Source organism: Anabrus simplex, chromosome 2, assembly GCF_040414725.1.
Source record: "Anabrus simplex isolate iqAnaSimp1 chromosome 2, ASM4041472v1, whole genome shotgun sequence".
NCBI classification, from domain to species: domain Eukaryota; kingdom Metazoa; phylum Arthropoda; class Insecta; order Orthoptera; family Tettigoniidae; genus Anabrus; species Anabrus simplex.
In genome coordinates this window covers 178,872,037-178,886,094 of record NC_090266.1, presented here as the reverse complement: position 1 = coordinate 178,886,094, position 14,058 = coordinate 178,872,037, and the positions used below count along the sequence as shown (strand labels likewise).

Sequence of the window (14,058 nt, the reverse complement as noted above, 5' to 3'; positions counted from 1 at the left end):
GCATCATCGACCAGGGCTGGGAAATCCCCTCCCAGCCTGTCTAAACAAGAATTGACGGCGGGGAAGAAAAGCGCCCTTACCAGGCTTTCTTCCACATCTCCTACAAATGGGGCCTCATGCCCTCCACCTGGAGGGCCTGATTCTGCGCCAGCAGATCTTCCTTCTGGGAAATCTGCGCACTCCCCTCGTAGGCAGAAACCCCTCCCTTGGACTACGTCGAAGAAATTGAAGGCCTGCATCACCTCGTCTAGTGACGAGGCGCTGCACATGGAGCATGAATCTCCATCTTTGGATGGGGATGTGGGTGTAGGTTAGGTTAGGTAGCATTACGCTGCTCCTATCCTAAACCTCAGAAGTCCACACTTACAATATGGCACTGTTACAATGGAATTGTAACGGTTATGATAGGCTGCGCCAGCTCATTAGCGAGTATTCGGCGAGTATAGTCTGTATTCAGGAAACAAATTTCCGACCAGGTCATCATACGGTATTGAGAAATTTTCGACTATACTCGACAGAACGACATATGCTTACCGGGCTTCCGGTGGCGTTGGCATTTTTGTCCGTTCTGATACCTGCAGCGAGGAGGTTCCAATAAGAACCCCGCTGGAGGCCGTAGCTGTTCGCGTTCTGCTGCCTGTCATAACAACAGTGTGTAATGTTTATTTTCCACTAGGCCAAGGTCTTAACATCAATGTCACTGATCTTCTAGATCAGCTTCCACCTCCCTTCCTCTTGTTGGGCGACTTAAACGCCCATCACCCCATCTGGGGATCTGAGACGCCTTGCCCCCGGGGAAGAGAGCTGGAAACATTAGTAACAGAGCTGGATTTATGTATTTTGAACACAGGGAAACGAACACATTTCAGTGTACGTTACGGCACATATTCTCGCATAGACGTAAGTCTATGCAGCTGAACGTTGGTTCTGCTATTTCGGTGGAACACACACGACGATCTTTGTGACAGTGACCATTTTCCCATCATTCTTACTTTGATGAAACAAAAATCTGTCGAGGCTCCTCCTCGATGGATTTTTAAACATGCTGAATGGCCAAATACACATCACTAGCTGTCCTTAATGATGATATCAGGCGGACCGTCGGCGAGGAAATAACTTGCATCACCCAAGTTATTCTTGCTGCTGCTGAGGAGTCTATTCCATTCTTCTCGGGGACTACTCGCCGAAAACTTGTTCCTTGGTGGAATGAAGAAATAGCAGCAGCTGTCAAAGAATGCCGTCGCTCTCACGAATGTTACCATAGACAGCCTACTGCGGCCAACTTGGCAACATTTAAGAAACTCCGCGCTAAGGTGCGAGTTCTTATTCGCCAAAGTAAGAAGGCTTCATGGGAGAGATACGTGTCGTCTTTGATGTCACATACTCCATCATCTCAACTGTGGACTAAGCTTTGACGGAGTTCGGATATCCAAGGATCATCTCCTGTACCGGGAATTTCCATTGCAGGCAGTGTCGCCACTGACCCTCTCACGATTGCTAACCATCTAGCTAGTCATTTCGCGGATGTATCTGGCTCCGGGAATTACCATCCTGATTTCCTCACTCTGAAGCAGGAGGCAGAACGTCATTACCTTAGTTTTGCCACCCAAGCTTCAGAGGACTACAACGTGCCCTTTTTGGAGTGGGAACTCCGCTGCGCCTTAGCGCTTTGCAAGGACACGTCTCCTGGACCGGACAACATCCATAACCAGATGTTGAAACACCTTAGTGATGATAGTCTACTATATTTCCTTCGTGTGTTCAACCGAATCTGGATAGAGGGTGATTATCCGTCTCAGTGGCGAGAGGGCATAGTCATTCCTATCCTAAGTATGCAGGAAGTTACAGACCGATTTGTCTTACAAACTGCCTGTGTAAGCTATTTGAGAGGATGGTAAATCGCCGACTCGTGTGGTGTCTGAAGAAACAAGGACTCTTGTCCGAGTACCAATGTGATTTTCAAGCTGCTCCATCCACCACTGACCACTTGGTACGCCTGGAGAGCTCTATCCAGGATGCGTTTCTCCGCAAATAGCACTTTGTAGCTGTTTTCTTTGACTTAGAGAAGGCCTATGACACCACATGGCGATATGGTATTCTTTCAGTCCTGCATCAATGGAGATTCCGGGGTAACTTGGCGGCATTTATTGCAAATTTTTTGTCCCTTCGTCTATTCCGTGTCCGAGTAGGGAGGGCATATTCGCAATACCACGTTCAAGAATATGGAGTCCCACAGGGATCGGTCCTTAGTGTCACTCTGTTCGGGATTGCCATAAACGGTATTGTTGCTGCTGCTGGTCCAGTAATACCGTCGCCATATGTGGACGATTTTGCTCTGCACTATAGGTCATGCAGTATGGCAGTCGCAGAGCGACAATTACAGCAAGCTATTAGGAGGGTGGAGCAGTGGATCTTAGAACATGGCTTTCGGTTTTCTGCCGCAAAGACCTCTGTTGTCCACTTTTGTCGTCAACTTACTCTTCACCCCCATCCTGAGCTTTATTTAGAAAATGTCGTTCTTCCATTTGTTGACACCGATTTCTTGGGCTCCTTTTTGACAGTAAATTATCGTGGGAGCCACACGTGCGGCAGCAAAAAGTGCAATGCACCAAGAGGCTTAATCTCTTGAAGTTTCTTAGCAGCACTAATTGGGGAGCGGATCGCACGGTGCTCCTACGATTCTATAGGGCACATATTTTATCCCGGTTAGACTACGGCAGTGCAGCATATGGTTCAGCAAGACCAAGTGTCCTTTCAAAGCTGAACAGCATCCACCACAGCGGGGTTCGGTTGGCGACGGGAGTCTTTCGAACAAGCCCCATAGCTAGCCTGCTCGCTGAGTCTGTTGTGCCGCCTTTACATCTGAGGCGCCAGCAAATGCTTCTTTCCTCTGCTGCTAATTTGCGACAGATGCCACTTCATCCAAGCTATCCTTGCGTGTTCAACAGTGGCAACTGTTTGCTGTACGCTGCTTGTCCTCGAGCAGCGCGGCCGGTTGGAATACGCTTGGATAGCAGTTACAGATTGTTTGACGTACCTTCGGTTCCTTGCCTTGTCGGACAACCAAGTGGGGTACCTCCGTGGGTCGTTCGACGACCTGAAATGATCCTGGATCTGCACACTGGCCCGAAGGAAAATACGGACCCTTCGATTTATCGGAGGCTCTTCCTGTCCGTTGTTGGCCGCTATCCAGGTTCAGTCGTCGTCTACACGGATGGTTCAAGGACAGATGCGAAGGTGGGCTGTGCGTTCGTTGTCGACAATGATAGGTTTCTTTTTGCTCTCCCGGAAACCTGTAGTGTGTACACAGCAGAGCCTGTGGAGCTCTGCGGTACGCACTGTACAATGAGTGCCGACACTTTCTTGTGTGTACTGACTCCTTGAGTTCGCTCCAGTCTATTGATACCTGTTTCCCTCGGCACCCTCTGGTGCGGCGGATCCAGGACCTGCTAGCCGGGTGTTCGGATGCCGGCACCAGAATCATGTTTCTGTGGCTCCCAAACCACATGGGCATAGAGGGAAACGAGTTAGCAGATCAGGCTGCCAAGGAGGCAGTTACACTGCCCCCGTTGCCTTTCAAGGTTCCAGCAAGTGATATTCGCTCTCAGCTGAGACATCTGGTTATGTCCCATTGGGAGATGGAGTGGCAGGCCATTCCACTTCCCAATAAGCTGAGAGCGATAAAAGGAACAACAAAGGTATGGAGGACTTCCCTTTGGGCTTCGCAGAGGGAAGCCGTGGTATTATGTCGTCTTCGGATCGGCCACAGTATCGTGACTCACTCGCATCTTTTGAAAGGAGAACCCCTCCGGTGTGTACCTGCGGCGACCATCTTACCGTGGTACACATCCTTACGGAGTGTATGGACCTGGTTGATCTTCGCTGTAGTCTTAACCTCCCGGGTACCATCTCCCTTATCTTGCGAGATGACGAGCAGTCAGCAGACCTCGTCATCCGCTTTATGAGGGATAATGGTCTGTTTTGTCGTGTCTATTGATGTCCTTTGTCCTCGTGTATTTGTGTCAATTGCGCTTTTATCCCATTGACTTCATTTTAGTTTGTGTTGTGTATTTTAATGTGTTATTTTAACGTCTAATGTAAATTATGTATGTATATATATATCTGCACTAACAGGCAATGCCTTATTCCTTTTTTCCCTGTATTTTCTCTTATTTTATTAGAAAATATGGCATTGCGAATTAGATCCACTGCTGTTTTAATCTCATACTCATTTTCTCATCATTTTTTTTTTAAACTCTTGTCAGTGGATACATTTTAAAATTTTAAATATCATGTATCATGTTGTCCATCTCGTTCCATTAGGGGCCGATGACCTTCGATCTTAGGCCCCTTAAAACAACAAGCATCATCATCTTTCTGAACTATAATAAATTTACCTTACAAAGGAATGTTAAAAGTGTAATTAATAACATTGTGGTTATATCAGGTGAACTTGTTTTAGATTCTAAGTAATCACTGGACAGATGGAAGGAATATCTTCTCAGTGTAAAAGGAACTCGTTCTGTTGAAGTACCAAACAGTCAAGTTCACGGGAGGGAGAACAATGATGGCAGTGAATTTATGCTCAAGGAAGTGAAGAGGGATGGTAAATAAAAAACCACTGGGTCATAAAGGAGTAGGAATAGAAGAAACTTCCGAAATGGTGGAATCTAATAGGAAAGGCAGGGACAAAATGACTTTTTAGTTAATAAGATTCAGATGGAATTTCAGTTAGGCACTTTCTTATTGGAAGAAAGCAGTAATTGCATCTAATTATAAGCAATGAAACAGAAAGGACTGCAACAACTATTAAGATATTGCATTAATCAGTATAACAGCCAAGATATTCAGACATTCCAGAAAAGGGGGTGCAATCAATGGAAGAGAGTAAATTAGATGGAAGACAGTTCACTTTCAGACCATCAGACCAAGTTTTCTGTATATGTCGCGTGATAGATAAATGCTACCAGAGAAATGAGATGTTTCGTAGATCTAAAAAGAGGCATAAGATGATGGTGTCATTCAGTTTATAGTCATAGGTGTGCAACTAATTGAGGCCTCAGAGATAGTTGCAAATAAAAGATTGTTGAGGCACTTAGTTTATTCACAGAGCCTTGTATACTGAATGGTAAAAGCCATAAGTCTATAATGTATGTATCAGTGGCATGCGGTGGTTTCGAAAAGTGGGTATGCTGTCCAAAATAGGACGTACTAATTACCGGATGTAGGAAGTACAATTTAACGTACATCATTATATAAAGAATGTAACCAACCTCTAACCATATAAAGTTAAGTGTAATCTTATGAAAATTGAAGGACTTCTAACCAGAACGTACGGTATCATGTCAATTTCTTGGCGTTTCAAGAAATACAAAATAATTAGTGACATCACATCTCTAGATTTAAAAAATCGATATAATTTTTAAAGCTGCAATTAACTTATTAAGATGTATAGAAATAGTTTATTTATTCACAATGACAGTGCATAATCCATAAGAAAAAGGAAGACAAGCGTGCCATTGTTGCGTTTTTGTCTGAAAATTATTTTATTCAAGTTTCCTACTTCAAAATTCATAGATTAGTAGAAATCACGTTTATTTAATTAATTACCTGTCACTTCTGTTAAAAAAACTTCTTGATCTCTTATTTATGTATCAGAATATTTTCTGTCCTCTTACAACCACGAAGCCGACTTCAAATACCTCTGACACTGATGCAACAGCATCGTGCATATTACATTGACACATAGGCTTATCTCAAAATTATTAGTAACTTATTTGCTACATTTTTGCAGACGTTCTTCTATTGTCCACTGTATGCTCCACTACTAACAAAACTATGCAGTAAGTCCCTCCACAACATTTTTTGTTGCTTTGAGTCTACTTGAAGGTGAAATTTAGTCGTCTCTCTTCTGTATGTGAATGTTGTGATGACATCATAAAATGTGTCTATGCTTTTCAGTTCGTGCAGACCTTCCTTTTCTATGAACAGAACTGCCAAGCCCAAAAGTCGCTCTTGACTCTGTGGTGTCCTCATAATCCTCCTGAGAGCTTAAAACGATCTTTCAACTGACGCTATTGTGCTTGGAACAGTTACTATAAGTACACCCAACTTGTACACTTCAGACAGAGCTGCATCTAATTGTTTGCTTTTCAGAGAACACACTAACTGATGAGGGTGTTGACCATAAAATTCATCAAACGAATACAGCACGGTAAGTTCATTCTTCAATCGGATAGAATCAAACAAGTATTTACAAGACAGTTCAAGATTTTCACAAGCAGAATGAGGAAAAGTAGCTCTGTGCGCTTCATACTTCAGAGGATCCAACAAGGATGTAAGTTGTAATTGGTTTAATGATCCAAAACGTTCGTCTAATTGTACAATAATGTTGTCAAAATAGAGCGGTAAAGGCATTTCCTTGAAATTATTGGATCTTCTTCCAGACATTATCATTTAGTTGGTGGAGAGTCTTCGACACCATGAATGACCAGAGTCTCGGCCCAAGTTACGCCGCACTTATTCCTGAGGTTTATTCTCTTTTGATTTCCTGAACTTTCTCGGAGCAATATAGGACGTATGAATGCTTGGATTGAAGGACATTGAAAATGATATCAGTGGAGGTAAAGATGTTGCTAAAAATCAGTAACGAAAAGGAAGTTTCAAAACTAGTTATAAATTTCATGAAACCTTGTGCCGCTACTACTGTTCACTGTCCCAGTTTGAGCTTTCATCTAAAACACTCCGAAAGAATTCAAGGAATGTAGTGCTATGTTCTTTCACTGAGTGAACAAGACGAGATGAAAAATTCTACCGTGCTGGAGCATTTCTAGGCATCCTCTTAGCTGTAAATTCTTTCAGTTCATGAGATCGTTTAGAGGGCTTGTCCTAATCACGTTAAGGTCTGAAAACACCAGACACTCCTAGCCCTTTCCTGTCCCATCGTCGCCATTAGACCTATCTGTGTCGGTGCGACGTAAAGCCAATAGCAAAAAAAAAAAAAAAAAAAAAAAAAAATCATTCCTTGATACAGGAAACTGACTGTGACAAAATCAGATTAAGCTTGCGACTAAAGCAATGGATAAATATGTCCTTCGGAAAGAGTTCTTGCACTTTGGTTCTTAGTCGATTTGTGTGGCCGGCCATCACAGCTGCCCCATCAAACGTTTCAGCAGCTAACGTGTAGTTTAAGTCAAACTCGGTAACAATGTTTTTCACATGTTCAAGCAAACCACTGGCTGTTCGATCTGCGTTGACATCAGTGAAAGAAATGAACCTTTCGTGAGCTTTGCCACTTTCAGATTCAACGTATCTCAGAGTAGTTGATAGTGGAGACGAATTCATGTCTGAAGTCTCGTCAAGAAAAAAGGCAACAAAGATAGCGTGTTTTATTTCTGACTTCACATTTTTCAAAACTACATCACTGACAGCCTTTAATAATTCATTTTGTATCCTGTTTGAAGTTTCGCGAAACACGGTGGATGTTTCTTGGTGGGTACATAACGACGCATCGTAAATGGCGAGTAAGTTCAATGCACCCAAATAAGCACCCCTGTCAAAGAATCTTCACCTTCAGAATGTCTAGGAATGGTAAATTCATGAGAGGCTAAAAAACACACAACATCAGTCAATCGCTTGAGCACCTCTCTGTTTTTCCGAACTGTCTCATTATATTGTACAGTGCTTGCACGCAATTGAGCATTAAGCTGAATATCAATTCTAGATTTTCGAAACGTTCTCAATGCAGAAATGTGTGACTGCGATTTCTCATGCTTTTGAATGGCATTGTGCAAGTTACTCAGATTATCAAAACCAGTGTCGGACCAAACATTTCGTTCTTTTGCAAAGAGTAAACATGGCCAGCAAAATAGTTTATTAAATTTGGAACGTCCAGAAATCCATTCTGTTTTACTGTACTGTGAAGGTTGAAATGACGAACGTACTCTTGATTTTCGTTTTTATGTGTCCCTTTAAGGTTGGGCATATCTGAAGGTTTTCCAGATTGGAAAATTTATAGTTTCTCATATAAGCTCCTAAAACGAAATGGTTTGTCCAACAGTTCTTCAATCACACAAATTGAGTCAGCCATCGCAAATATTATGATAAATGAAACTAAGAAGAAATTACATTTCACTAAATACTTCTACATAAATACACAATTACGCACGTACGATACAGGCTAATTATAAGCACTGCCCACGTTGCATGTTATTATTATGGAAATCATTAGAACGTACGCTCCTATAGAAGCACGTCACATGGTCCACTACAACGCTGGTACCTACTAGTAGGCAAGTTTTTCTCACACTGTTAGATTTAAGAAAAAACTGATTTTCAGTTCTAAAAGGAACTGGATACTCGTACTTTTAAAAAGTTTTTCACTGATGTCAGTTGTTACTCGCAAGAGCTGTTTCAGCAATAAGCCAAATCACAGTAAATAAACGTATCATAAACTCAGAGCTGCTTCACACAGCTACACCGTGCGATCAAGCCGGGCAGCGTTGAGTTTTCGGCTTACCAAGTTCGCTTACTGGCGCGTGTACTACGCATGCGTCACCTTGAATTCTACGCTGGGTGAGCGAAGCGGTAGGTGTGTCGCGTACCCTCGCTACTGCAGAAATTCGCACTGCAAAATTTGTCTACATACCGCAGAAAACCACATTGCAGCAAATGAGTAATTAAAAAAAAATAGTATTGCCAACTGACAAGATAAAATGAATTATTGCACTTACAATTACATTAGTGTTTACTTTTTGCTTCTCAACTCCAACGGGTAAGCCCGGCTTAGCCTGCATACCCACAATGCATGCTACTGGTATGTATGTATGTAATTATTATTAGACGAAAGCTAAGTTGATGATATTGGAGGTAATAGCAACACTAAAGCATCTCAGTGAAGATGTAAGGACCAAATAAGCATTGAATACATGGACGAAATGAAGTAACTGGCTGATCGAAGGTTAGCTAACTAAAACAGTAATAGACTCGATTGATAAGAGTCTTGAGTCCCACAGTTTTGAGTTGCATTTGGTTGAGATGCTGAGTAGATCAGATCTCCAAGATTTTGCACACTGCATGCTAGAAAACAGCACAATTATGATCAGTCTTTGTTTTTTATTGTGAAAGTAATTCCATGTTTTTTTTCTTTAGGTTGTCGATCTCTGCAGTTGTGATGTCTTATCTTCAAAATCCTCAACCGATGAGTCCTCCATGGGCATCAGTGCTTCAATAGTAGCTAGATAATAATAATGTTGTTATTATTATTATTATTATTATTATTATTAATCTTTTATATTTATTGCAATGATAACCAATTACTGAATGCAAGTTGTCCCCCCTAAATGTTATTCATGTTGGCAAGAAATGTATATTTTTAGATCTTTCAAAACTGTAATACTTACTTTGTTCCCATTATTTAAGTTGAGATCAGACCCCCTGTACCAACAATGCTAAATTCTGACATTTTTTGACCCATTATGTCTGAAACTATTGAAGATATCACTACCAAATGTTTACCAATTGTAGGTCTGGATGCATTTAGTTCACTGATCTGACTGTGAGCGATGAAAAATAGCCATAGCAGCTGCAACCTCCATACCGCCACTTGACCCTCCATAGTTCTTTGCACATAAAGGCCTATGGAGACTCTTTTTCTCTTCATTATCACTTACTAAGGTGCATCCCTGGCAGTAATTGGTAAGAATTTCAAAATCTAACACTTTACCAGTGTCAACACTTGTTACAGTAGCAAATCCATTTTTGGAAGTGTGGCCCCTTTTCTGCTATGGCCCATCAAATGCTACACTAATGTCTTTTACACCACTATTCTCATTTACTGCTTCTGTAGCTGCAGTTTTCATAGGTTTTGTTGTGACAAATTCTATGCATTTGCTAATAATTTCAGTGTACTTCTCATATTGTGTTGGTGGGTTTGGTAGATTTAGGAGAGCACAAAGTAGTTTATCACCACTACTACTACTACTACTACTACTACTACTACTACTACTACCTTTCCCAATACACCTAAATCTATGCAATAACCTCACATTGGTTTCATACAGTTCATTATTAGAGCATTTGGCAGAAGTTAGAAATGACCTATAAACATCACAGTTTGTGCACATAATTTTTAGTTTTACAGACTAGTTCATTCCTAGCATTTACATCTTCAGAAAGCACTATATCTCCACCACATAACCTACATGCTATAGTCTCCTTCAACACTGATATTTAAACATTAAGATCTGTAATTATATTTATACCACTGCCTTCATGGATAGGTAATGTATCTCGTATGCACTGAGATAGCAATTTTCTTTTTTGATGCACTGGGAGAAGTGTCAACAGTCTTCTCACCACCACAACTATCATTTTGCACTATTTCACTACTAACCACAACGGGTGCAGTTCTATAATACCTATTTCCTTTGTTTTGATGTCTCTTGAAGATACCTTTGGGTTTGGTCATAGTAAAGTGAGAGCTATATAACACACAATAATTTTGCTATAAACATAGTAAGCTATCAAATATCAAAATATTTTGCTTTGTTTATGTTTTACTGGCATATAAGAAAAGAATAATCACAATCAGTGCTGCCAGTCAGTAATAAACAAATCCAAAGAGTAGCAGGCAAAACCACAGCCTTCTAGATCATATCGTTTCTGAGATATGATTATAAATCTGAAAGGATGCAGACATCGTGTGAAGTCAAGTAAAATTAAAAATGAAATTAAAAATACACAAACACAGATTCATTATGAAAATGATTTTAAAAATGTGGGGTCTGATCTCATCTTATGTTCAGAAGAAGTAGTCGTCGTCACCACCACCACCACCATCATCATCATCAGCATTAATTTTCCTTGTCCAGCTCCTGCCAGGTTGGAATGTTTATGGCACCTTTCCATCTTCCTCTATCCAACCACCATTGTTCCTCTGTAACTGTGATATAATCCAGGTTTCTTCAAATTATACTGTTCTTGATCATTTTCAACCACCTTAGTCTGGGTCTCCATTTTCTGCTTTGATATTCTTCCTTTCATCCTCTTAACATGTCCAAATCATTTAAGTTGATCCCTCTCCATTCTGTCTCAAAGCTTTTCCACTCAGATTTCCTTCCAGACATCCTCATTGCTTACTTTGTCCTTTCTTGTCTTTCCTATCATACTTCTTAAAGTTTTATTTCACTGGCCTGGATTATATTTTTCTGTCATTTTGTCAGTATCCAGGTCTCTGCTGCAAATGTTAGTATTGGACAGTAGTACATTCATCTGCAAACAGCATTATCTTCAGCTCTATATCCCCATATTTTTCCTTTGCCTCTCTTTCACAATTTTTGTTTTCAACCATTATGAATAACAGTAGTGACAGTACACTTCCTTGTCATACTCCAGTTTCCTTCCAAAACTGCTCTGTTCTCCCCACATGTGTCTGGACACTGCTGTGGAAATTTTTATATATTGCTTGCACATATTCTATTATTTGTTTTCCATTAATGCCTGTGAAAACATACAATGAGAATATTTTACACCAGGTGTCTGGTACAAGAAATTTTCTAAAGCTGATTATTCTAGATCCCATAAGTTGTAATTGACTGTAATAAATGTATAAATATATTGTACTGCAGTTTGAAATATTTTTTAATTAAATTTATGCAGTTTTCATGTGTGTTTCCAACCTTTCTTTTTGAATATTTCCTTTCATGTCACGTAAGTTGTCTGACAAGTACAAATTTTAAAAGTACTAATCTTATTGGATCGGCAACTATCACAGTATAGATATGCAAAATTTCTGATAAGGAAATTGCAGAAACTTGTCCACCTAGTCAGTACAGTATATATGACATTCACAATCAATACATGTTTCAACCCTAATCGGGCCTTCTTGAGCTGAATAATTTAGACGAAGATAATAGGTAAAACAAACATGTTAAAAATGAACAGAATTAATAATTTATCACTGCCGTATTAATATTGGTTAACAAGTCTGAATATATTAGGATCCGAAAATTACATACTTTAACTATATTTGATAAAATGGGACATTAACATTTTTAATTTCCAGTATAAAACCTCTTATGTATCCTCAAAATGTGTCAACCTTGTAAGATTCTTGTTAAAAATTAAACGTAATTATAAACAGTAGTGCACAGATAATAATGTCCTTGAAGATCTAATGTAATTAATGTCCTTAGTTATATAAGATAAAAAATTCTTGTATATGATCTATGAGAAGCAAAGTGTACCATCACTCAAACACAAGTTGCCTATCATGATCAATAAGGAATTGAGGGAATAATGCCATGAAATTAACATGCATTCATTCATCAGATTAATCTATTTTTTATGGAGGCTTAACATGTATACAATGCGAGGTTGACGTCAAACTCTATTATTTTTACTACTAAAAAGTTAGTTACACCAGACTGAAGAACCTAACAGTTATACATTTTCAGCTTTGGTGTCTTGCAACAATTATATAAGTATTCAGAGGCTGACAGATCATTTTTATCCCAGGCATACTTGTAGACCCAGGATCAAATTATTTCGTGGTGGTAGCAGCATCAGCAGGCTGAGTGGCTCAGATGGTAGAGGGATGACATTGTGAACCCAAGTTGGTGGATTCAATCCTGCCTCAGTGTGATAGTATCTGAAAGTGCTCAAATATTCTAAGACTCATGTTGGTAAATTTACTGGCACATAAAAGAACTCCTGCAGGACAAAATTGTAGCACCTTGGTACTCTTATTAATGTCTGGTGTTTCTGAAAAAACATACGTTGGATGTAAAACAAAACATTTTTACTGTAGTACGGTAGTATCTGATGTCAGATTATTGTTGCAATAGAAGTTAACATAAGAAATTGAGAGTATTTTATATGTGATAAGTAGAGTTCGTGGTTTATAGCATTCAAAAATCAAAGATTTAGCATTTTGTAGCTTCAAGGGAAGCAGATAAATTAGCAAGAAATATAGAGGCATAGGCATTGGTTTCCTTAGTATCGTGATTCCAGAGCTGTGGGGTTACAAATTCATTCCCTACGTCCATTTCTTTCGGATTATTTCCCAACCCCCTCCTCACTATACAGTGAATTTCAGAAACTGGTTTGCATGTTACAGAAATAGACTTGTCAACAAGATCATAATTGCAAGTGTCGTTTTACTAGAATTTTCCCCCGCTCTTGTTGCATTCTGGTTTTGTTACGTAGTTTCAATTGGCACTATCATCTCGGAACAAATCAGAATCACTTTCATCACTGTCAGTTGAAGGAGAAGTATTTTCACTCTCCAGAGAATCATTTCCACTTTCAACATCACTATTTTCAAGCCAGTTACGAATAACCTCATCCATGCCGCGCTTGGATGCCGCCATGATTGTTTACAACGAGCGGCAAACTGAGGTGCTTTTTATTTTCCGTACTTCAGCTCAGAGTTACTATGTACACGGAGAAAATAGCTTCAGGTATCATCTGACATCAATCGGGTGGGCTGCAAAACAGACAATAAATCTCTCTGACCAGCTAACCGCGATAATGAACTTATAAATGTTCCGTGCACCAGGATGGAAGCAAATACAGTAGAGACAATACACGACACTGAGCGAGATATCGAGGGACAGCTATTGGAGCTCACTCTAGCGGATAGACCTGAACGGTACTGATTCTGTCATAAGAGTACGTGTATTTTTGTGTGAAGTTTTTGGTGTTATTTATGCGTTTTCAGTGAGTTGACATAATTAAATAGTAGCGTGTGTCATTCCTTGATATCTCCTCTCAACATGAGGGGAAAGGTATGTGCTGTGTTTGGCTGCAGTAATTACGAAGTACTGTAGAGAAAAATGCGCGCTCGTTCTTCAGGTTCCCTCGTGACAAGAACATGTAAGTAATAATGTGTTTGCATATATATTCTTCCAGTGACAGAGATTTTTATAGTACTTCATAATCTTCTGACCTGCTCGACCCATGTTTTAACGGGCTTAAAATATAATACGCATATTTTATTGTATAGTGCAACAGTTAACCTTCAATACCGATGTGTTGTTGTAGGTGTGATCTGTGGGT

General features: G+C 40.0%; 1 protein-coding gene across 1 annotated transcript in view; it reads left to right on the top strand.

Annotated features, from left to right (window-relative positions):
* Positions 1-11,662, top strand: part of LOC136863981 (protein Asterix) — a 142,727-nt gene extending 131,065 nt beyond the window's left edge. Inside the window, exon 4 of the mRNA XM_067140449.2 lies at positions 9,151-11,662. Within this exon, the coding sequence (XP_066996550.2) occupies positions 9,151-9,232 (82 nt within the window). The 3' untranslated portion in view covers positions 9,233-11,662. The remainder of the gene's footprint in view (positions 1-9,150) is intronic.
* The last annotated feature ends 2,396 nt before the right edge of the window (positions 11,663-14,058 follow it).